Genomic DNA, 23634 nt, shown 5'->3' on the forward strand with positions numbered 1-23634 from the left:
GGAGGTTCCCCACTGAGCAGGGAGCCCTGTGACAGGCTCAATCCCAGAACTCTGGGATCATGACCTGAATGCTCTGGTATTTATTGACATTCATGTGGAGAAACTTTTTTACATAGTTGTTTCCTCAGAAATCCTACCTTTAGACCATAGTTGCTGACATACATGAGTAATAGGCTTGAACTTGAGCAGCTGTCCTCTCCCCTCTTTGTTGTCACCTTGTGCTAACAATGTCTGGGCTTCTACATAGTGAGCAAAGGTGGGGGGGGGGCACCTGTGTTCTCGGATGCACCCTGTGCAGGTTTCTGTCCTGGCTTCTGTTACCTGGAATTGAAATTGCCTGCTGCTGTTAGACCAGACAAACAGAGGGCAGAAATTGTGCCTTGTCAAACTCTTTCTATGGTTTTCCATGCACTGGCCTTAAGATAGCCCAAACCCTGGTATGGCATAAAAGGCACTTCATGATCTGGTCCCCATTCTCCGACCTTACATCACCACTTCTACCTGGAGATTCAGCCAGATGTATGTTCTTTCACAACCTCCAATGTGTCCAATTTCTTCTGACTTGACAGCTTTTTTTTTTTTTTTAAAGATTTTATTCGATAGAGAGCAAAAGTGCACAAGCAGGGGGAGCCTTAGAGGCAGAGAGAGAAGCAGGTTCCCCACTGAGCAGGGAGTCCCATGCAGGGCTCAATCGCAGGACCCTGGGATCATGACCTGAGCTGAAAGGCAAGGGGTAACGGCCGAGGAAATGAGGCACCACTGTCTTAATAGCCTTTACACAGGCTGTTCTACCTGCCCAGTGTACCAGGTTCCATTCTTGGCTCTTACTCTTCTGATTCACTTTTGATATTGGTTCCTCGGACAGCCTTCTTTGAACCCTCTTCACAAGTCTGGGTCAGACTCTTTCAAGCATGCCTTTCACTTCCCTCTTTATAGCACTTTTCACATTGTAACTGCACGCTTAATTACCTGTCTCACCGAACACTGAAACAGGTAACATTCAGTCTTATCCATGACGTCTGCCTCTACTCTTTATTTAGCACAGTGCCTGGATTTAGGAGTTACACGAGTATCTGAGGGATGCTGAAGTTGTCTGCTCATGACTCAGCACCCACAAATTCAGTGAAAGCCAGCCTCAATGGCTCTTCACTAGGAGAGAAAAGACTTTTGGGGTTCAGGAGGGCAAAAGTGAAGTTGCCACTTTGAGGAGCCGCTATTTTAACTTAAGAAAATACTGTACATGCACTATTAACCACCACACACTGGAGATGTGCTGGATGGCAGAGGAGGAAGTTGCAGTGGAGTGAGTAGTAAATGTTTGTTTTGAGGACTTTTTGGGGGTGACCAGATGGTTACCAAAAAAATTACATGTCATGAATCAACTAGGCCTTATAGGTTATTAGTGCTAGCTGATCTCATACCTTTTAATTTAATTCTCACTGTTATGAAACTGAGAAACCCCTGAAGATTACTAGGACTGTAGTAGTAATTTTCAGTCTTTTGCTATGCATATTTTAAGTTACCAAATGTCTTTTGAAGAGGTAGTTTCAGTTTTGACCACCTGTGATTACTTCAAGAAGCAGTAAGTTAGGCATGACTTCATTTCAGAAAAGCAGCAGCCACTGTGGAGACTTTCCTGCTGATCACTTAGGAAAACTTCCCTTGATTAAGCTAAAGCAGTGGTTTTCTAAGTGGATAAATTTGGGACTGACTGGGTGAATGTTCAGTACTGTTAAAGGATTAATACTGTACTGTGAGCCATAATGCTTTTTCAGTATGCAGTTAGCTTTTGGTTGTCAGCTGGTAATGCATGTCTTGCCCTGGCTGCAGGAGTTACGATGGATTTAGAAATGTACCAATAAACCATTCAAAGATGGTAAAATCCCCTGAAAAGCCAATGAATGATTAAGTATCTCCTACATCCTCAATAATAACAGCTCAAGAAGACAGATAGCAAGCATTTGTATTTATTTCAGGACATAATGTACTATTTAGAACAATAGAGAATACTAAATTTTTAACTATTTAAATATCCATAGGGTATTTTATTTTTATTAAGATAGGTTCTAAAAATCATGAACTGAACAGATTAATAATTTAACACACATCAAAATTAGATTTAAAAAGGAGGTGGTGGCTCTTAGTAGCTCTGTCCTGGTGTTAAAGATGGTGTAAAGATACTTACTTAGACTACAACGAAGTACTCTAACATTTATAAATGCAGGTGTTATCAAAAGGTCGATCTCTGGGGTGCCTGGGTGGTTCAGTCATTAAGCATGTGCATTCAGCTCAGGTCATGATCCCAGGGTCCTGGGATGGAGCCCCGCATCGGGGTCCCTGCTCTGCAGGAAGCCTATTTCTCCCTCTCCCACTCCCCCTGCTTGTGTTCCCTCTCTTGCTGTGTCTGTCAAATAAATAAAATCTTAAAAAAAAAATTTCTGTAGCAAAGAGAAACCATCCAAATTTTATTCTTTAGATTATGGACATGATTTAACTATATCACTATGGCACGTGGTATTACTATTTTTCTTACTGTAGCAAGTCCTAGTTTTCCCAAGACCTTTTCCCTGACTATTCTGGAAATAAAATAAATTTGTCATGTATTTCAAACCTTCAGGTTAGAATGTTATCCTCAAAAATCTATTTGCCAGGTTGGTATATTCACATATATCCTTTCCGATTTTAGGCTAAGCAAAGACATGTCCTTAGAGCTGAATTAATGTATTAAAGCAAGACAATCCATCTTATTATCAAGAGAAACTATAATCCTTCCATGTAGTGTCTGACAGAGAAAACACTGATTTTGACACATTATCTTCTTTTATTCAAGTACCAGTCTGATCACACATGGTCCAAGAACCCTCAAATAATAAGCCACATATAAACAGATGTTAAAGATTGGTCTTCAAACATTATAGCCAATGATGCCACGCTTGCCTATGATCTCGCCGACATAAAACCACATCCACACCTCGGTGGCCACCAAACCATTCAGCAGAGCTTCCTGAAAAAAGCAGCACAAATTTTAATGTACATTGTTTTTCTTATGTATGTATTTAAAAGTACTCTTCCCCAGGATCAAGTAACAGAGAATGTAAGGATGCTATTCATTTAGAGAGCAGTTTTAGCCAAAGTCAAGGTTTACTGATGTTAACTTTGTTCAACAGCTGAGACACTTGAACTTTCAATTATGTAAGGTAAGTAGTCCAGAGCTTATAAATTCTTTCAAAGCATTCTTTAAAGACCTGAACTGACTTAACCCTTTCATTATTAGTTTATTAGACACTTTATGAGCCCTAGAACCCACATCCTGGAAATAGCTGACACATTTAGACAGGGCATTCATATGAAAGGATGGCCATAGTAAGGGAAGTCTCTGAAGAGACATTTCTGTCTGGCCAAAGAGAATTCGTTGACAGATGAAGAGCTCTGTCTTTCCCTTTCTTCATTTATTATTTGGTTTAACTCTTTCCAAGTATTCAGTAATGACTCAGTTTCACAGATCAATGTTTTACTGCCCTGAAAAAGCACGCTGTGTGCAAGTGCAACTAAGGATCTTGAAACTCCAGTTGAAGTACTCCTCTACAACAAAACCGGGCCTTTCCTTTTAGCACCTGGATGTGAATTTTAATTTTCCCCTTCAAACTAGACCAGAAATACCAGAGGTCTGAAAAACAACTGTATTTTCCAGGATGTAGATTCTAAAGCCAGAAATAATTTAGTTGTTTGGCTCAAACAAGCAAACATAAAATCCAAGTTCCAGTTCTTAACAATCTTTAGATTTTATCTTAATGCTATTCAGTAACCCTTCATATTACATGATACACTTGCTAGGTTTTGATATTTTTATCTTCATGTAAGTGTTAGTTGCCTGATAGTCCAAGAGATCTTTTGGCTAAACTGGGAGTATTTCCAGGCCTTTGGATTAAAAAAAGTACAAAATCAGCAAAGTAAGCCATCCTATTTTAGTATACTAACCAAAATAGGAGAGGGAAAAGAGTTGCCCAGAAAAAATGCTCCTTTCTTTGTTATAAGACTAACAGGAAACAAAGACATATGATAGCTGAATTATTTCAACCCAGATGACAACATTAGAAAGGTAAGTATCTTTCTCAGCAGTCAAGAAAGAGATTATCTTTCATTATGTAGGTTTTATTCTCACTGGAAAATACATATATTAATCAAAACAATCAGAAAAATCCCAAGGGAAGACATTTTCAGTTACGCACATACGTTTTCATTTAGCCCATAGTTACCTTAACTGTGAGCTGTTTGAAGCTACCAGTTTGAGCACTCTTGACTATTTTTTTCAAGCTCTGAATAGCTGTAGGGATCTCAGCAGGGGTTGGAGGAACCAGCTCAACTTTGGCATAGTGCCAAAATGTAGCCAATCGAGGCTTTGAGTAAGTCACAGCAGCTGGAAAACAAAACAAAACAAAACAAAAAACCAGGATGAACTCACAAGAGACCGAAAGAAGCAGATGTGTGGGCCGGACACAAATATTTATTCATGCATCACATTCATTCACTGCTTGTACCAAATGTGCACCCGGTGTGAAAAAGTCAAAGCTGCTCCCTGGTAACAAGAGGCTTTTAAAGATGCAGAACACCTGTGTCACAGGGAAGTTCAATCAGGCAGGAAGCTGTAAGCACATTCAATTATGCCAGGACTTCACTAGTGGCCAGCCAGTACGGTTACTTCATTTACGAATGGCAAATCTGGTTAACTGTAAAGTTATGAGAAGTTGGATTCAGAAGCAAGAAAACAGAGCAATGTAGCCTTATTTTCTTGGTAGAGCAAGCAAAAAATTAGGAGGGAAAAAGTGTGGAAGGGGAGGGAACGAGCTACACAGAACAGCATCCTTAAGAATAAGATTAAAACTTGTCAAAGTGTTGGCTACGAATCCAGATGGAATTATACCAATTAGTGCCCATTTTTGGTATCCTCATCAATATGTGAATTAAATCTTTCCTTAACAAAAGCCCAGCTGCTCCTCCTTCAAAACAGTACAAATAATAAAAATAAAACCTACATGTATTGTTCAGAGCAGCCAAACTCAAATCTATTACTCTGGTGAAATTCCTCAAGGTAGTTAACTATTTCAGAGAAAAAAAAAATTCTTAATAACCCAAGTAGATGTAAGATTATGGTAGTGATTTCAGCAAGAGAAAGGCATTTAAAAAAAATTTTTTTAAAAAAGATTTTATTTATTTATTTGACAGTAAGAGAGCACAAGCAGGGGGAGCAGCAGAGGGAGACAGAGAAGCAGGTTCCCTGATAAGCAAGAAGCCTAATGCGGGCCTCGATCCCAGGAACCTGGGATCATGACCTAAGCCGAAGGCAGATGTCTAATGGACTGAGTCACCAAGGCATCCCGAGAAAGTAATTTTATAAAAAAAGTTACAACAAGACAATGTGATAGAAACAGCACACTTGCATGAACATCCATAAACTGTCTACTATTCAAAGATGGGGGGGTGGTGCCTGGGTAGCTCCTGCAGTGAAGTGTCTTTCTTCAGTTCAGGTTATGATTCCAGGGTTCTGGAATCCCACACTGGGCTCCCTACTCAGCGGGGAGTCTGCTTCTCCCTCTGCCCTGCCCTCATGCTTGTGCATGTACTCACTCTCTAAAATAAATCTTAAACAAAAACAAAAAATTAAAACAAACCCAAAACATGGTAAAGATGGATTATCCAAGGTTCTTGGTACTTCTATTATTAGCTTCCTGGATTTGGGTATTCACTACTCTTAGAATCAGTATCTGCACCATCCTTTGTGCTCACAGCCATGGGTAAATCTTTAAGGAGACACAAGTTCTACATAGAACTGACAGTGCCTGGAGGATGGGGCTATCACACACAAAAAGGGGGGGGGGGTCTACCACAGAGTACAAAATCTTGTGTAATTGTCTTTACAGTTATCTTCTACACAGATATTTCATCCTTTTAAAAAAAAACACAGTACTTTGGGGTGCCTGGATGGCTCAGTGGGTTAAGCCGCTGCCTTTGGCTCAGGTCATGATCTCAGGGTCCTGGGATCGAGTCCCACTTCGGGCTCTCTGCTCAGCAGGAAGCCTGCTCCCCTCTCTCTCTCTGCCTGCCTCTCTGTCTACCTGTGATCTCTCTCTGTCAAATAAATAAATAAAATCTTTAAAAAAAAAAAGTAAAAAACAACAACAACAACAGTACTTTGTACACAAACACTATACTTTAGTTGGTAAATTTGTTTTTCAGGGAGTACAGGTTAAAAAGTTTCAAACTGCTTTATGTATGTATAAGGGATGAATAAAACAGATGTAAATGAATGGTGGATGATGGGAGCCAGGTTTCTCACTGTAGGAAAATTATAAATAGGCAAGAAAAGAAACAAGAATAAATCCCATAGTACTGGATTAGAGTTGGAGACATTCATATGACCTCACCTGTAGCTCAATATATATACAGATGGGCAGATACAGAAACAATCATGTATATGCATATATACACATGGGTTACCATACACACACACCCTTAAGAGGCCCCAGAAGTGATGACATTCTAGCAGTCTAGTAGCAAGAAAGATATTCATTGCCTAGATCTTAGTTTCAAAGTACGTTGTCCAACAAAAGAAACTAGGACTCCTTGGAGAAATGGTTGATTCTAAGGCTGGGCAGGGAGAATGTAACATGACTTTGAAGGATTTTGTAGTACAAGAAAGGGGGTACTCAATGGGACAGAGGTGCCAACCTGAAAGGGTTCTCAATGGTCAAGGCTGCAACAATTTGAACAAAATAAATAACATACTTTTGGAGATAAGGAGGAGGAAATAAATGTACATGAGTCCATACATGACTGAATAAACACACAGGGAAGAACAAATCTTTCTCATAGAATTCCATTTAATTATATGTAAATACTCCTTCCTAAAGGAGATGGGATCCCTGCTGTTGGCAGCTGCTCCCTGCCCCCTCAGCACACACCACTGAGAAAACTTAGTTACTTGCTTCTAGGGAACAGATTATGGGAAGGGAAAAAACAGGAACTTTACAGTGAGAAACCTAGCAACACCACCATAACCAAATGATGAAAACTATTTCATCAGTGATGTTACACAGGTATCACGTACATCCTGATATGTGATTATAGCATGTGGCGCCCCAAAAGAATTGATTTTTAAGTAATCTCTACGTGGAGCTTCACTTTTGTAATATTCTTTCTCAAAATCCATAGCTTGACTGATCATGAGAAAAATACCAGACAAATCCAGATTGGAGAACATCTTTATAGGACACCTAGATAGGTATTTACAAAAATACTTAAAAACAAAACAAAACAAAACTAAACTGTCAAAGTCGTGGAAAGTAAGAAAAACTGTCATTAAAGTGTTACATGTCAGAGGAATCTAGGGAGATTAACAACTCAATACGATGTGGAACCTGGATGGGCTCCTGGAACAGGAAGAGATTAATGGGAAGACTGGTAAAATCTCAATAATGTTTCAATTTTAGTAACCATGAAAAAAAAATTAAACTCTTATGACTTCTTTGGGGAAGTCTGATGATAAAGTTACTAATTTCTGTAGCTTCTTTGTGTCCCCAGGTTAATTAGCAGATATAGTAATTTTTTTTTAACATAAACTCTCTCTCTCTATATATATATAAAAACAAGTTCTGTGCCGAACATGGGGCTCGAAATCACGACCCAGAGACTGAGAGTCATGTTCTACAGACTGAGCCACCCAGATGCTCCTATAGTCAGTTTAAAAAAAAAATAATAAGATTATGTATGTATGTATGTATGTATTTTTTTTAAAGATTTTATTTATTTATTTATTTGACAGAGAGAAATCATAAGTAGACAGAGAGGCAGGCAGAGAGAGAGAGGGAAGCAGGCCCCCCCGCTGAGCAGAGAGCCCAATGCGGCACTCGATCCCAGGACCCTGAGATCATGACCTCAGCCGATGGCAGCGGCTTAATCCACTGAGCCACCCAGGCGCCCTGTATGTATGTATTTGACAGAGAGAGAGAGAGACAGCCAGAGAGGGAACACAAGCAGGGGTAGACGGAGAGAGCAGGCTGCCCGCCAAGCAGGGAGCTCCATATGGGACTCCATCCCAGGACCCCAGGATCATGACCTGAGCCTAAGGCAGATGCTTAACGACTGAGCCACCCAGGCGCCCCCCCCCTTTTAAAAGATTTATTTATTTGATACAGAGAGCGCATGGGGGAGAGAGTGCACAAGCTCAAGAGCAGCAGGCAGAGGGAGAGGGAGCAGCAGGCTTCCCCTGAGCAGGCAGATGCCTGACTGAGCCACCCAGGCACACGGTTAGCAGTTTTTTTTTTTTTTTTAAAGAATTGATTTTTTTTTTTGTTTGTTTAAAGATTTTATTTATTTATTTGACACAGAGAGAGCCGCGCAAGAGAGATCATAAGTAGGCAGAGAGGCAAGCGGAGAGAGGAAGGGAAGCAGGTTTCCTGCTGAGCAGAGAGCCTGAGATCATGACCTGAGCTGAAGGCAGAGGCTTTAACCCACTGAGCCACCTGGCACCCCAAAAGAATTGATTTTTTTAAGTAATCTCTACGTGGAGCTTGAACCTGCAACCCCAAATCAAGAGTTGCAGGCTCCACTGACTGAGCTAGCCAGGTGTCCCAATTTTTATTAGACATTTAACATTCACATTTAATACACCGAATTGTTACAAAGCAAAATATATTTCACATTTAACAGCCTGGCCCCAGCTGAGTAGTTCTTTCTGAGTACTTCTGGAAGAATAACAACTGTTACTTTTAATTACAATAATACAGGAGAGTTTGCTTCTTAGTAAAATTTCCTTTTGGTATTACTCTTCTTTTGCATTTTATTACTAAGTTTGCAAACCCACCACCTGAAAAATGTGAAAGCCATGCCCCAGGGGGGAAAAAAAATTCACCCGAAACTTAAAAAAAATGTTGCTTCGAATCATCCACAAAAGTCTAAAGGATAAAGCCACAATCCTTCTCTTTTTATTCATGTAAAGAAGTGTAGAGCTCTATCAAAACAAGTACTGGGATGATCTTAGTAACACTGCAAACTTGAGCTCTTTACAGAAATGTGTAAATTAGTCGACTGTGGGGTTGTATAGGAGGAGAGGCTCAAACATTATTGTATTTGGCACCCTAATGCCTTCAATAATCTACTGGCTGCTGATGGGAGCAAAGGAAGAAGATAAATCGATCACAGTAAAATAGGTTCAAAAATATCACATATAGTCAGAAAATTATTTCTGTTCCCATTTCAGAATCAAATTTGAGTGAAAGCTATCTAGAGATACGTTCTTCAACCGCTCACTAGAATATAGCACTCCAGAGAAGACGCTCCCCTCATTTTATTTCATCTCACTTTGGAAATAAAATGGAAGAGCTTGCTACCCAGAAGACAACTGCGATATTTCCTGACAGAAGAGGCTACTTCTCAGGGCTGTTGACTATTCAGGGTCGTTCTCAAGTACAGCGGTCTGTCAGTAAGACAACGGTTTTTTTCAAACTGAAAAAAGCTCCATGAATATTAACGCTAGAATGATAAAGATTACTATTCATACACCTCCCTTTCTATGTTTGTGGGAGCAAACATAGGGATATTCGTCCACAAAGTCCAATTCCATCTAAAATTTCCATTAGATTAAAGAAGCATTTCATAATCTGGCCAGGACAGAAAGCAAAGTCGACGTTCAAAAAGCATGCCTACCCCAAAAAATGTATGTAGACTTCCAGATACCCTATTTGAAACCAGACAACCTGGTGCGGCCAAATTTACGGTACTTTCACCTGCCTCTGCCCTCCCTTTCCCTCGTTCGGCCGCAGGGCCCTACCCTCCATACCCCCACGCCTCGACATCTAAGGGGGCGTCATGGCGGCAGTGGAGGGCGACTCCAGCCTTCCCACACAGCCCTCCCCTCCTTCACTGTGGCGGTTAGAATTCCGAACTTCTTGAGTGTACTGAGAGCCCCAGCTGCAGGCCAGGCGGACGGAAAGGCTAGAGGAGTCGCAGCCTGGCCCCTGCTCTCCCCCACCGAGCCCCCACACCGGCCGTCCCTCCCCAGCTTACGCGGGGCCCTCGAGGCACCACCGCCCGCGGCGTCCCCTCAGACCCTCCCGCCCCGGCAGTCCGCCGCCGCGCTCACCGTTCACCAGCGCCGGGGCCTTCTCCGCCAGGTTACGAACAAACTGGGCCATGGTTCCAAGCTGGAAGGTCCGTCACCCGGGACGGCAGCTGAATGTCACCCTCCCCGCCCGAAGGACCCGCCGCAGGACCCCGTTCCGCTTCCAAGGTCAGGCCTCCTCTTTCCGTGCCAGTCCAAAGTATTTAGGCGTCCTGTTACCATTCCGGAATCTAGCTAGCCAAATTATTCTCTTCAGCCTCGGAGGAGAAAGAGCAGATGGAAAGGTGAGGTCAGAGAACACGTGGAGAGCGGTGGGCTTCGGCGGAGGAACAGGCATCTGTTGGGGCAGCCGCTCACAGAGGCCCGGAAGGCCCGCCCTCGGAGGGCGGACGCATGCGCTGTGGGCCTCCCATGCCGGCCTTGGCGCGGGCCGGCTCCGGTGTTGGCTATTTTCTGAGAAAACGTGGGAAGTTAGGCCTGGAAGGCGTCTGTAAGGTTTTCCTAGGCCAGGACGATCGTTTTATAAAGGCAGACAGCTCAAACGTGGAGAGTTATGGTCAGAGCCGGCGCCACATAACCTGTCATGTGATTCAGTCTTTTGCCTTTCTTCAGCGGATCTTTCCTAGTCCCGATCTCCCCTTCATTTTGTATCGGGATCGGAGTCCAGTCCCTCTAATTCCCTAGTGAGTCGCAAGGAACTATGGAGATGGGAGCAACAAAACATTTACTGAGGGAGGGCTTCCAGTATGTCGGGCCTCCAGTATGCCAGGCCTTTTGGAATTTGAGAAAGCCTGTTAGGCAGTGTCCCCCATTTAAGACTGGGATTGATAAATGGCCACATAGCTAGTGAGGGGCAGAGTTGGGATCTGACACGATTGCAGTGTAAACAGGTAAGAGGCGAATGCAATTAGGAGTGATGGTGATCTGGAAAGATTTCTAGAGAAGACATAACAGCTCTGTACTTCAGGATTGAAACTTTAATATGACTGGGAGAAAAGATTTATCTAGGGAAGTGGCATTTGATGTGAGAAGCATAATTATAAGTAATGTACCCTGGAGAAGCGTGAGCAAATCTGATTGATGAAATAGTCAGGTGGAAAGAAAAATTAGGGTTGACATCAAGGAGCCAAGAGCATCGTTTCAATGGCAGTGATTCAGCTGCCAAGTGCTCCAGAGAAGTCAAATTAAGACTGGGAAAGTTAATTTACCAATATGGAAATATTAGCTACAGCAGTTTCAGAAAATTAGGATAGAAGCCAGAGTATGTCTGTAAAGGACTGTAAGTTGGAAAACCAAATAAGGGGTGCTTGTGTGGGTCAGTCCTTAGACATCTGACGTGATTACACCTCAGGTTATGATCTCAGAGTTGTGCCCTGAGCCCCGCTTTGGGCCCTGCGCTGGGCTCAGCCTGGGCATGGAGCCTGCTTAAGATTCTTTCCTTCTCCCTCTGTGCCCTCCTCCACTCAATAAGACCAAGTAAGGATGTGGAACTTCAGGTGGACGCTGAATATAGAGAAGGATTGATAAAATATCTGAAGAGACAAGAAAGAATATTGGGGGGGATTAGCCTTGGAACCTTGGGGCCTATTCACAGATGGGATGATGGGAGAGAAATCTGAAAGTGAAAATTCTGAAATCTGTATCTTTCTATTTAAGTGGAAGGCAAGATCTTCAGTGAAGGTCTGAAAGATTGGCAGAAAGGTTCAAGTTTGGATTGGAGCTGAGTTTCTGGACACATAGAGTTGTTGGGCAGTGTTAGCAACCATTGATTTGTGGTCACAGCACTCTAAAGATTGTGTCATTTTTCTCCAACAGTGGTCTACAACTTGGATACTGGAACAGAGAGGAATGACTGGGTCAATCTAAACTGAGTTCTCACAGGGAAAGGGTAAAGAAACTAGGGGCAAGACAGGGAATGTGGAGGCACCTGGGTGGCTCAATGGGTCATGATCTCTGGGTCCTGGGATTGAGCTCCACATTGGGCTCTCTGTTCAGCGGGGACTCTGCTTTCCCCCTCTCTGCCTACTTGTGATCTGTCAAATAAATAAATAAAATCTTAAAAAAAAAAAAAAGACAGGGAATGTGATAGTGAATGATTAAAATGAAAGATCTGGGGTTTAGGCTAGATAAAGAAAAGCGAAGCTGGACGTGAACTGATGAGGAAAAAATATGCCCAAACACTCTTCTGCATAACTCGTGGGTCCAGAAGCCTGGTAAGGGAGGTTAGCTCAGCCAGGCGACCGACATTTGATACCACCTTAAAGAGAAGTGAAGGTCAGAGTCCTCTCAAAATTCCAAGAAACTGCCACTAGCTTTTCATACTGTAATGAAGGAAGTGATAACAAAGGTTGTAAGTCAGGTGTTCATTTATTAAATACAAGCTTTGAACAAACACCCCCAGGCAAGTTTGACAAGAAGTAACCTTCCTGGAATGTTTCAAAGTACAGTTATGTTGATCAAATTTTATTTCAATCAACCTTTTTGTTGTTTTATTTTGTACCTTTTCTTTTCTTTTCTTTTTTTTTTTTTTTGTCTAGGTTTTCCTGTGTAGCAGTCAGAGCATGTGCATTATTTCCTCACATGACACCAACAGTGCAGCATCAGCCTCTCTGGCTTGTAAAGGCACCCAGTAGACTTATGCTCTGGGCAATGGCTGCTTAGCAACCAGCATCAAAGAAAGTAATGAAGCTTTTGTAGACTGTGATACCAAATAGCAACTGGCACCTTCACCTGCACCATTAAAAAACCTTTAATGTTTGTTTTTACATATCCATTACAAACTATACTAAAAAAAAAACAACAACAAACCAAGATTGCTTGATAAAGCCTACTTAAATAATTTTCCAAGTTGAGTTATCACCTTCTTGGTAAGCAATACCAGAGCTGATAAAGAGTCTTCATTTTCCTATCATACTCCAGCAAAGCCAACACGGAAAACTGGGTTTATCAGAAAGTCTGCTCTAATAGATTTTAGAGCTGTTTCTGAGTTCCAGGTAACAAAACATCTCTTTAAGCTTCCAAGCGCATATACGCACCATGGTGTACACCAAGATGATAATTTTTTAGTCTCATTTTTGGGATGTTCTTAAATTACTTCAAGGAAAGAAAAAAAGGCACAGAGGACACTTGGTTTCCTTACCAACAGTGGCCTTAAGCTATACACTTGCCTTTGTGATGAGTTTAAAGATACTCAGCAGCATTAATGGTGCCGTAGCCATTCATAAAAAGTTTTAGGAAAAAAAAAAAGCTTGCCAGGAAAGGCTTACAATCTGAAGACCACAGAAGTAGAATACAGACACAGATACAAGAGGCAGCATAGAGGTGGTTAATTAGAAAGCTGCTGGGAACAGCTGCCTTCTGAGGTTTTGTGCCCATTTTTCCTCCAATTTCCTCCTATAAAACTCTGGTGTTTTCCCCACTTAAAAAAAAAAATGAAAACATCCCATTAGATTGGGTTTGGAAGATAATTTTAAGTAGACAGAAGCTATTTTATACACAATTCATTCTCAGAAAAGTAAAGGAGGATAATAAATATGAAATGAAGCTCATTTTAAGAAAATAAACAAATCCTGGTAACCCAAGCCTTAAACGCCCAGGTGCACATTGAATCTTACATTTCGGCATTTCTAAGAGTCCTAGACTCCTTTTTCATTTTTAAGCACAGCAATAGGCAACATCTACTTTATACCTAGTGTGGGATGCCCTCTGATGTAAGGTTTTCCAAGTGATGCCATCAAAAGCACATTAAGGACTGCTTAGAGCAACTCGTGCTAGAATATCCTAAAACTACCATCTTACTTGAAAGAGGCCATGGTTAAAGATGAAAGTGACCCCTATTTCTAGATCTTTTCACTTCCCTTGTCACTTATGATACCTTTAGGCTAACAGGGAGAGTGACATAATCCATAGGAGAATGTGCCTCACTTAGCATTTGGTAAGCCGTGCAACTGAGTAGGGAGCTGCAAGCTCAACTTGCAAAAGTGGGACCCATCCGCCTACTAACTCCAGGGGGCTATGTGGATATTTAAAACAGCTGTGGACAAGGTTGTGCTCAAATTCCTACTTTATTAATTGATGACCTAAGGCTGAGTTAGACGCAGCTCTTGGAAGTTAGGTCACAAGCCCAAACAAACATTAACTATATACATGTTATAGTATCAGAATTTTGTCTAGAGTGTGTCAGTAAACATGGCCACACAATGCATACATCTTACCATGGAAGAGACAATATAAAGTTGTACTCAGTTTACACTAGACCAATATAAAAATGCACATGGTGTCTATATTACTGAAATATATTGTTCATAACAGTGTCTCAAAATGACATCTTTTGATGGTTATAATATTTGTTCCCTAACTTTTCCACTCAAGCCTAGTTGTGGCAACAGATTTCCATAAGACAAAGAGGGCCTAACAGCCTTTTTTCTTTCACTTCAGAATTTTCTGAATTATCAAATATTCACGTTTGTCCTACCAATCCTAAAAATACGAAACTAAGTTTTATGTGGTGATGACAGCCCTAGGGGAGAATGTTTGTCCTCCACTGGATCTCTGAGTGATGAGATAATACAAAATTAAATATTACCAACAGAAATTGCATGAAGATTCCTTTTTGAAAATCTCATCTATTCTATTCAAAAGCCCACTCAAACAAATCAAGGTATCTGCTTTTGTGTGAAAGGTTATTCTGTAATATAGCAGAACTGTAACAAGAAAAGGGCCGACATCCAGGTCATGAAGACCAGTAAATACCTCGATGACACAGGACTTTCTGATGGTGTCACCTGTCACCAAAATATGTGACATCATATACTTAAAAGCTGGGCTCACCAAAGGTATTTGAGCAGTTCTTGACAGAGCAACAGTAAGGTGGCAGGAAGGTTTAATAGTTGAAGTTAATATAACTTAAGGAAGGAAAAGAATGAAGAGTAGGAAGAGAGAACAAAGGGTACAAATGAGTGGTCATTTCTAAACTTGGTGCTGCTATAATCAGCATAATTTCCTGCAAGCCAGGAGAGCACTGTAAAATTCTTAGGAATAAATCTAAATTGTCATAATTTCAGCAAGAGCAGTTCTCTAGTTAAAAACAGAAAGAAAGAGAGAAAGAAAGAAAAGAAAGAGGAATGGAACCAAAAAGAGAGAAACCACAAACAATTGCTTATCTACATTCTGGGGTTGGTTGTTTTTGGTTTGTTTAGTTCACAGTATTTATTCAAGTTGCTCCTTTTGTTGTTGCTTCCTCTCTGCAAGCCACCGTTGGATTTTTTCTTTTAGTTCTGTGTTTGGCCGGATCTGGTCCATGGTGAGGGGACTACGGTTAAAGGGATCGGTTTGGTCACTGGGACAGAGAGAGAGAAAGGGAAGGTGGTTATTTCTGTAAGCTCGAACCGCCAAAGCCCAAGCTAGAAAAGCGGGCCCATCTCCCTCTGAGAATGAAGCCGGACGTGCTGTAAGTCTGAGTCAGGGGCTGCCTTGAGGTTAGAAAGGAGACGAGACGAGAGAAAGAGTGATTCAGGAGGTTCCTGGGTTCTGCAGATTATTTCGCTAATTGTCTCTCTGTTACTTAACAAACTTGATTTTCACATTGCTACTCAGATCATACTTGGTTGGACTGCAGAGAGCCTGCACACTCACGTCAGCTTAGAGAGCTGCTGGTAGTGTTACTGACAGTCTCTTGAACAGTCTAAGGTGTTAGGGCATAAAGCTTTGGAGAATAACACCTGATTTACTTAGCTGACTGCTGCACAAGTAAACACAGATTATGGCTTCCTGACAGGTAAGGGGGTTTAAAGTATACTTCAAGAGCTGATTCTATCTTCTATCTGTATCCTGAGGCCACAATAAAATATAAATTTTCACTGACATTTTGGAAAAGACAGATCGCCTACTAAAGCATTATGCGTGTAGTGAATGCTTAATACCAAATACCACAAAGTAGAAAATTCCCTTTTGCAATGTTTAAAAAATCGTATTCCCTTAAATTTGGGTCAACTTATAGAACTTCATTTTAAATAGGAAGAGCTTCTCAGTACCCATGTCAACCTTATGCAGCAGGCCCCAGCTGGACTCGCTGGCCACCGTGGCTGAGTGAGACAGCAGCAGAAGCTGGCTTAACCTATGCATGATGGCTACAGTGTATACTGGACTTAAACAAAACAAACTTCTCATATTTTTACACCTTAAACACAATTAAAACAAGTTCAAGTCTTCAGGTTAATAATTTATAACATCTGATAGAAATGATTTCTTCAAGGAAGGAGCAGGTAAGGGGTTAGGGCCACCATTTCTCAACAAAGTGTCTCGTTTTGGATGTTTAAATCCTTAACAGTCAACTGATATACCTCTCCCGAAATGCCTAACTCATTTATAAATCAACAATATGAATCACATCCTGGGTGTATTAGGAACTGGGGGAAAAGGAGAGCAAACACACACGTCTATTGTCTTGAGGCTGCTCTTTGGGACTTGCATACCTGAGCAAATGTCTGGCAATGGTGGATCTATCCACAGTGACTCTGGAGGACGGCAGCACCACAGGGTCAGACATAAGTGTGCTCATGATGGGATCCAGAAACTCATCACAGGCGTCTGCGTAGGTCTCCTCCTCCTGTTGTTGGAGGTCAGCTAGAGACTAAGCACAAGCAACTGGTCGTTAAGGTGAATTCACAGAGCAGCTGAATTCCAAATACTCAGTGACTATAACCTTAAAAGGTCACTGAGGACCCTTTAGAGTAACAATGGCAATTCTCAGCCTTTAAAAAAAAAAAGATTTTATTCATTTATTTGACAGAAAGAGACACAGGGAGGGAACATAAGCAGGGGGAGTAGGAGAGGGAGAAGCAGGCATCCCCCTGAGCAGGGAGCCCAAAGACAGGCTCGATCCCAGGACCCTGGGATCATGACCTGAGCTGCAGGCAGCCGCTTAATGACTGAGCCACCCAGGGTAGCTTTATTTTCTAAAGAGGCCAGGGATGTTATAAAAGCAAGCTGAGCATTCAACCCCAACTCCCAAACCTCAGTGTGGCTCAGCGGCTGGCAGTCATGACCAGAGATGGGTTTAAGTGTTAACAAAGAAACTTATCACACACAAGATCCTCCTGGCAGCAGTCCTACTGTAAATGTCATCATTGCAAAGGGGACAGTGGTAAGAGAGTTATTTGCAGAGTCACTCATGCAGTCAGTGTATGAAAAGCAGCTTCTGGTTTTAGGTACAAACAGGTATGGGAGGAGTTTAAAAGTAGCTTCAACATTTTGATCCCTTCATGACTCTAGTTCCTCAGGGACCCATCTGGCTAAGCTCTAGGCAAGATGGAGCTCAATTCAATAAAAAAAGTAATTCAGTGAAGGGAACATGCATGTTAACAAAGAAGGTTTTCTTTTTTTTTTTTTTTTTAAATAAGGAAGGTTTTCTATTATTAGAGCCTGTGCCATGATTTTTCCTTCTTTGTAACTAATGGAGCTCTGTCAAACTCCACCAAAGGGGATTAGTTGAATGCAAGATAGTATTTTCATCTACAAAATATATTACTATTCCCAAGAAGCCAACTACTAACTACAAATATAATGAACAAAGAAAATTTAGGGTGCCTGGGTGGCTCAGTGGGTTAAGCCTCTGCCTTTGGCTCAGCTCATGATCTCAGGGTCCTGGGATAGAGCCCCACATCGGGCTCTCTGCTCAGCAGGGAGCCTGCTTCCCCCCTACTCTCTGTCCCTCTCTCTTCCTCCTTGTGATCTCTGTCAAGTAAATAAACAAAATCTTAAAAAAAAAAAAAGAAAATCTATACAAATCAAAAGACTAAAGACAACTGATCTTGAATTTTATCTGAAAAAGTTTTGTATTAACAATATAGATTTTCAAGTCTATTGTAACACTGTACAGAAACAGTCTACAAAAGGCTGTATATTCTTCTCTCCTAGTAGAAGCTTCTTAAATCAATTTTCTGTTCTTCCCTTTCACGTTGAAAAGAAAATTAAGAATATGGTAGTGATGATACGATGATATGGTGATGGATGGAATTCTTTAATTACAGTCTTGTACACCTGAAACTAACATTGTAGTTTCTAACCGGAATTCATTTTTTTTTAAAGGTTTTATTTATTTATTTGACAGAGAGGGAGAGATCACAAGTAGGCAGAGAGGCAGGCAGAGAGAGGGGGAAGCAAACTCCCTGCCGAGCAGAGAGCGTGATGCAGGCCTCGATCCCAGGACCCTGGGATCATGACCTGAGCCCCAAGGCAGAGAGCCACCCACTGAGCAACCCAGGCGTCCCAAGGCAATACCCTTTTCACCCCTTGAAATTGGGTAACCAGCAGAACAGTTGAGTGAACACAGTGATTTCTACTGAGTAAGTTAATAAACAAATCCTCCTTGCCTTACCTTGATTCTCTCTGCTAAGTTGCTGAAAGCCACAATCATATTCCCGGGCTTATTTATTTTCTTGAGGACTCGGACTGTCTGTGCAAAGAGAGTTGGGGAATAGGAACGTCCATCCTTGGGCACCGTAGCACAGAAGTTCTCCTCATCCCTGGAAGGTCAGCATCAGAAAGAAACTGAGCATCAGAGGAAAGGTCCTGAGGAACAAGGTTCCCCATCTCTTACATGCCATCAATGTTCTTTTGATACAGAAAGATTTCTTCTAATTTTTAGGAATGAAGTCTATCAAGTCTTCCGTAACCTTAAAAAGAATACTGCTTTTCTAAACACTGGTTACAAGTATTAAAGTTTACCTTTGCACAGATACAGGCAGAATGCTGAAAATTTTAAACAGTGTCCCAGAAGTCAGACAAAATTTCATGATTAAAACTACGTAAAATTCTTTCATCAACCAACTAGAAATGAACCATTTCTTTTCTATTTCCACATAATTACCAGTCATTCCATTATCAAAACCCCAAATTAGAACATCAGCATTCCCTCTGGCTTGCCCAATTAAATCTCAGGTACCCAAGATTTAAGTAGATTGTGCAGATATCTGATACGAGCTGCTGGGGTTTGAAGTCAAATTCACTGAAGTCCTTGACTTTTAAGGCCCCCATCTTGGGGCCAACCAGGTGCTGCAGGAAGTAGTTCAGCATGGAGATGATGCGCTCAGCCAGGAAAGGATGCACAAAGAGTGATTTGATCTCTAGAAAAAAAGGCAGTCTGTGAAAACTCAACCTATAAGTCATCTTTCACTTATTATGTCTTAAAGTTTCACTTGGAGACCTCTGGGGAATGTTTTAAAAATTATATGAGTAATACATTTTCATTGTAGGCATGTCACAAAACATTGGTGAGCAAAAACAAATTATCAAACTACCACCCAGAAATAAACACTGTTAACATTTTCAAATACATCCTTCTAGCTTTTCTGTCCATATTTACAAACATACATATTTTTAAAACAAAATGATTGCATGTATATATTCTATAACTTACTTTTTCATTAGCCATATCATAAATATCTCACCATTTTGGTAAATATATGTCCCTGTGTTGTCCGACATGATAGCCAGTGGCTGGCCTGACGTGTCTATTTAAGTTAATTTCAAAATTCAGTTTCGTAGGCACACTGACCTCACATCTCAAGTGTTCAACAGCCACACATGGCTAGTTTCTACAGTATGAGTCCAGATTTATAAGCTTTTCCATAAGACAAAGTTCTGTAGGGTAGCAATGATTTGTACTTTTATTTTATTTTTATTTTTTTAATATTTTATTTATTTGACAGAGATCACAAGTAGGCAGAGAGGCAGGCAGAGAGAGGGGAAGGGAAGCAGGCCCCCTGCTGAGCAGAGAGCCCAATGCGGGGCTCGATCCCAGGACCCCGAGATCATGACCTGAGCAGCAGACAGAGGCTTTAACCCACTGAGCCACCCAGGCGCCCCAATGATTTGTACTTTAAAAAAAAAATTTTCCTCTTCTTCCTCCTCGATTTGCATTCTTTTTAATGGCCACACAATTTCCCAATGTGTGTTATGTGTGTTACTTATCTTTATTGCTAGACATTATTTTTACTGCTAGACATTCTATTATAAACATCTCATATCTATTTACACAAGAAAGATTTTATTTTATTTTTTAAAATTTGTTTTTTGAAGATTTTTAAAATTTATTTGACAGACAGAGATCACAAGTAGGCAGAGAGGCAGGCAGAGAGAGAGGGAAGCAGACTCCCTGCTGAGCAGAGAGCCTGATGAGGGGTTCGATCCCAGGACACTGGGATCATGACCTGAGCTGAAGGCAGAGGCTTAACACACTGAGCCATCCAGACGCCCAGAAAAGATTTTATTTTTGAGGAAACTCCACACCCAATGTGGGGCTCACACTAACAACTCTGGGACAAGAATCATATTCTCCACTGAATGAACCAGCCAGGTGCCCCACCATTTCACTTATTAACTTCACTATGTACATATTTTGCAGTTACTACTTCCTTACAATGATTTTGTAAGGAATTGCTAGGGCACAGGACATAAACTCCAAAAATTAAAAAAAAAAATACATTAACACATACCTTGTCTTGGTAAGTTAGTTTTAGTTTTAGTCAGTCTATTGACTCCACTACTGACAAGAGTTTAGCTTGTATTTCCTGTCTTTCTCTTCCAAATAGAAATCCCAGTATCTAATAAAATCTTTGGTTAAATAATTTAGTTTATGTCATGAAGATTGTAAAAATATCACTCACAGCAGAGCCATATAGTATCCTAGTGATTACATATATAAAATAAGACATATACTAAAAAAAAAAAGGATTTATCTATTTGAGAGAGACAGAGCGGTTGTACGAGTGGGGGGAAGGGCAGCAGCAGAGACTCTTCAAGCCGACTCCCCACTAAGCACTGAACCCAATGCGGGGCTCTATCCCACAATCCTGAGATCATGACCTGAGCTGAAACCAAGAGTTGGACGCTCAACCGAATGAGCCACTTAGGCACCCTGGTAATATATATACTTTTTAATGTAACTTTGTAAAAATCTGTTTGCTTATTTTCAGAGTACCAATCACTAAATCTTTCTAACCTCTCCACCAGAAATGTAAAACTCTCGATAGGATTTCCTTCTTTCTTTCTTTCTTTCTTTTTCTTTTTTTTTTTTAAAGATTTTATTTATGGGACACCTGGGTGTCAGTCAGTTAAGCCGATGCCTTCAGCTCAGGTCATGACCCTGGGATCGAGTCCTGCATCGGGCTCCTTGCTCAGTGGGGAGCCTACTTTTCCCACTCCCTCTCTCTGCCACTCTGTCCGCTTGTGTTTTCTTTCTTTCTGTCAAATAAACAGATAAAATCTTAAAAAAAAAAAAAGATTTTATTTATTTGACAGAGAGAGACACAGAGTGAGAGGGAACACAAGCAAGGGGAGTGGGAGAGGGAGAAGCAGGCTTCCCACAGAGCAGGGAGCTTGAAGGCTCTGTCTCAGGACCCGGGAATCATGACCTGAGCCGAAGGCAGACGCCCAATGACAGCCACTCAGGCGCCCCCTCAATAAGATCATTTCTAGCAGTTCTGTATTTTTTGGAAATGCTCCATCTGGAAGCTCCCATCTGTCACTTCAATCTGGACTCCTTGCTCTATCAGCCTGTTGCATGGTGGTCATACAAGTTCCTTTTACCACCATCCTGGACACTTTCTTTGTCTCCAATGGGATTCCACCTTCCTCCTCTGGATTTACTCTCTCACTTTGATGGAATGTATCTTTTTTTTTTTTTTTTAAAGATTTTATTTATTTATTTGACAGACAGAGATCACAAGTCGGCAGAGAGGCAGGCAGGGGGAGAGAGGAGGAAGCAGGCTCTCCGCGGAGCAGAGAGAAGATCCTGGCATCATGACCTGAGCCAAAGGCAGAGGCTTTAACCCACTGAGCCACCCAGGTGCCCCTTGTCTTTTTTTTAAGATTTCACTTTTGGGGGCGCCTGGGTGGCTCAGTGGGTTAAGCCTCTGCCTTCCGCTCGGGTCATGGTCTCAGGGTACTGGGTACAGTTCAGGGCTCTATCCCAGGACCCTGGGATCATGACCTGAGCCAAAAGCAGAGGCTTTAACCCACTGAGCCACCCTGGCGCCCCTGGAATATATCTTTTTTAACTTCTCAAGGAACGCTGTACTGGAAGTAAATCTGATGCCTTCACCCTTGAAAATGTCCTCATGTTTACCTACAAACAGAAATGACAGTGAGGCTGGTTATGGCATTCTGGGCTGAAAAACTATTTTCCATGAGGAGTGTGTTCCAGCTTCCAATGTCATTGTTGGGAAAATCAAAGACATTTTATACTTAAAACACTGGACATTAGCTGACTTTTCTTGGGACATTTTAGGCTCTTCTCTTTACCTTGATTTCCTGAAATGTCACAAAGTCACCTCAGAGTGAGAGTTTAAAAGGTCCCTGTGCCAGGCACATTGTGGCACTTTCAAGTAAGAGGCTTTTAGTTTTTGAGAATTTTTGGTATTATTTCTTTGGTAATTTCCTCCACACCATTTACTCTTTTGAGACTTTCTGGATTGATCCTTTGTTTTCTTATCCTTTCCATTTTAATTTCCAACACTTCTTCTTTCTTTTCTACTTTCATGGAAGAGCTCCTTCATATGATCTTCTAACCCTTCTACTGACAGGTAAAAATTACTTTATTTTCAGTATCCAAGATCTCTTTCTTGTTCTTTGAATAGTACCGTTTATTGCCTCTTTGTTCTTGTTTTATGGACGCTAGATCTTCTCTTATTCCTCTGAGATTATAAACAGCTCTTAAAAATGTTTTCATCCAGGGATGCCTTGGTGGCTCAGTCAGTTAAGCCACTGCCTTCAGTTCAGGTCATGATCTCAGAGTCCTGGGATTGAGTCCCACACTAGGCTCCTTGCTCAGCAGGGAGCCTGCTTCTCTCATTCTCTGCCTGCCACTCTGCCTGCCTGTGTGTGCTCGCTCTCTCTGACAAACAAGTAAATAAATAAAATCTTAAACATTTTTTTTTCGGGGCGCCTGGGTGGCTCAGTGGGTTAAGCCGCTGCCTTTGGCTCACGTCATGATCTCAGGGTCCTGGGATCGAGTCCCGCATCGGGCTCTCTGCTCAGCAGGGAGCCTGCTTCCCTCTCTCTCTGCCTGCCTCTCCATCTACTTGTGATTTCTCTCTGTCAAATAAATAAATAAAAAATCTTAAAAAACAAAAAAACAAAAAAAAACCCAAACTTTTTTTTCATCCAGTATCTGTGTTTCATGTTGGAGGATTTCCTCAAATGTCTGGCGATTCTTGGTTATCATTTCATATGTAATCAATAAAAAATTATTATTTTTTAAGAAGAAATATTTTACTTCCTTTTTTTTTTCTTAAGATTTTATTTATTTATTTGATAGGCAGAGATCACAAGGAGGCAGAGAGGCAGACAGAGAGAGAGGAGGAAGCAGGCTCCCCGCTGAGCAGAGAGCCCGATGTGGGGCTTGATCCCAGGACCCCAGGATTATGACCTGAACCGAAGGCAGAGGCTTTACCCCACTGAGCCACCCAGGCGCCCCTTTACTTCCTTTTTTAAAGAATATATATATATATATATAT

At 41.4% G+C, this 23634-nt stretch overlaps 2 protein-coding genes across 2 annotated transcripts in view; both read right to left on the bottom strand.

Annotated features, from left to right (window-relative positions):
* Positions 1-1946: 1946 nt before the first annotated feature.
* On the bottom strand, positions 1947-10273 carry ATP5MG (ATP synthase membrane subunit g). The gene is made up of 3 exons (XM_059416260.1): positions 10139-10273; positions 4257-4417; positions 1947-3004 (listed from the first exon to the last, which is right to left on the bottom strand). The coding sequence occupies exons 1-3, from the start codon at positions 10188-10190 to the stop codon at positions 2906-2908; spliced, it is 312 nt and encodes a 103-aa protein (XP_059272243.1). The 5' UTR covers positions 10191-10273; the 3' UTR covers positions 1947-2905.
* Positions 10274-12465: 2192 nt separating this feature from the next.
* UBE4A (ubiquitination factor E4A) overlaps positions 12466-23634 on the bottom strand; it is a 42310-nt gene continuing 31141 nt past the window's right edge. The window contains exons 17-20 of the mRNA XM_059416276.1: positions 19062-19242; positions 18495-18642; positions 16591-16748; positions 12466-15455 (exon numbers count right to left, since the gene is read on the bottom strand). Coding sequence (XP_059272259.1) covers positions 15326-15455; positions 16591-16748; positions 18495-18642; positions 19062-19242 — 617 coding nt within the window. The 3' untranslated portion in view covers positions 12466-15325. The remainder of the gene's footprint in view (positions 15456-16590; positions 16749-18494; positions 18643-19061; positions 19243-23634) is intronic.

The sequence above is a fragment of the Mustela nigripes genome, chromosome 1, assembly GCF_022355385.1.
Source record: "Mustela nigripes isolate SB6536 chromosome 1, MUSNIG.SB6536, whole genome shotgun sequence".
Taxonomy (NCBI): Eukaryota; Metazoa; Chordata; class Mammalia; order Carnivora; family Mustelidae; genus Mustela; species Mustela nigripes.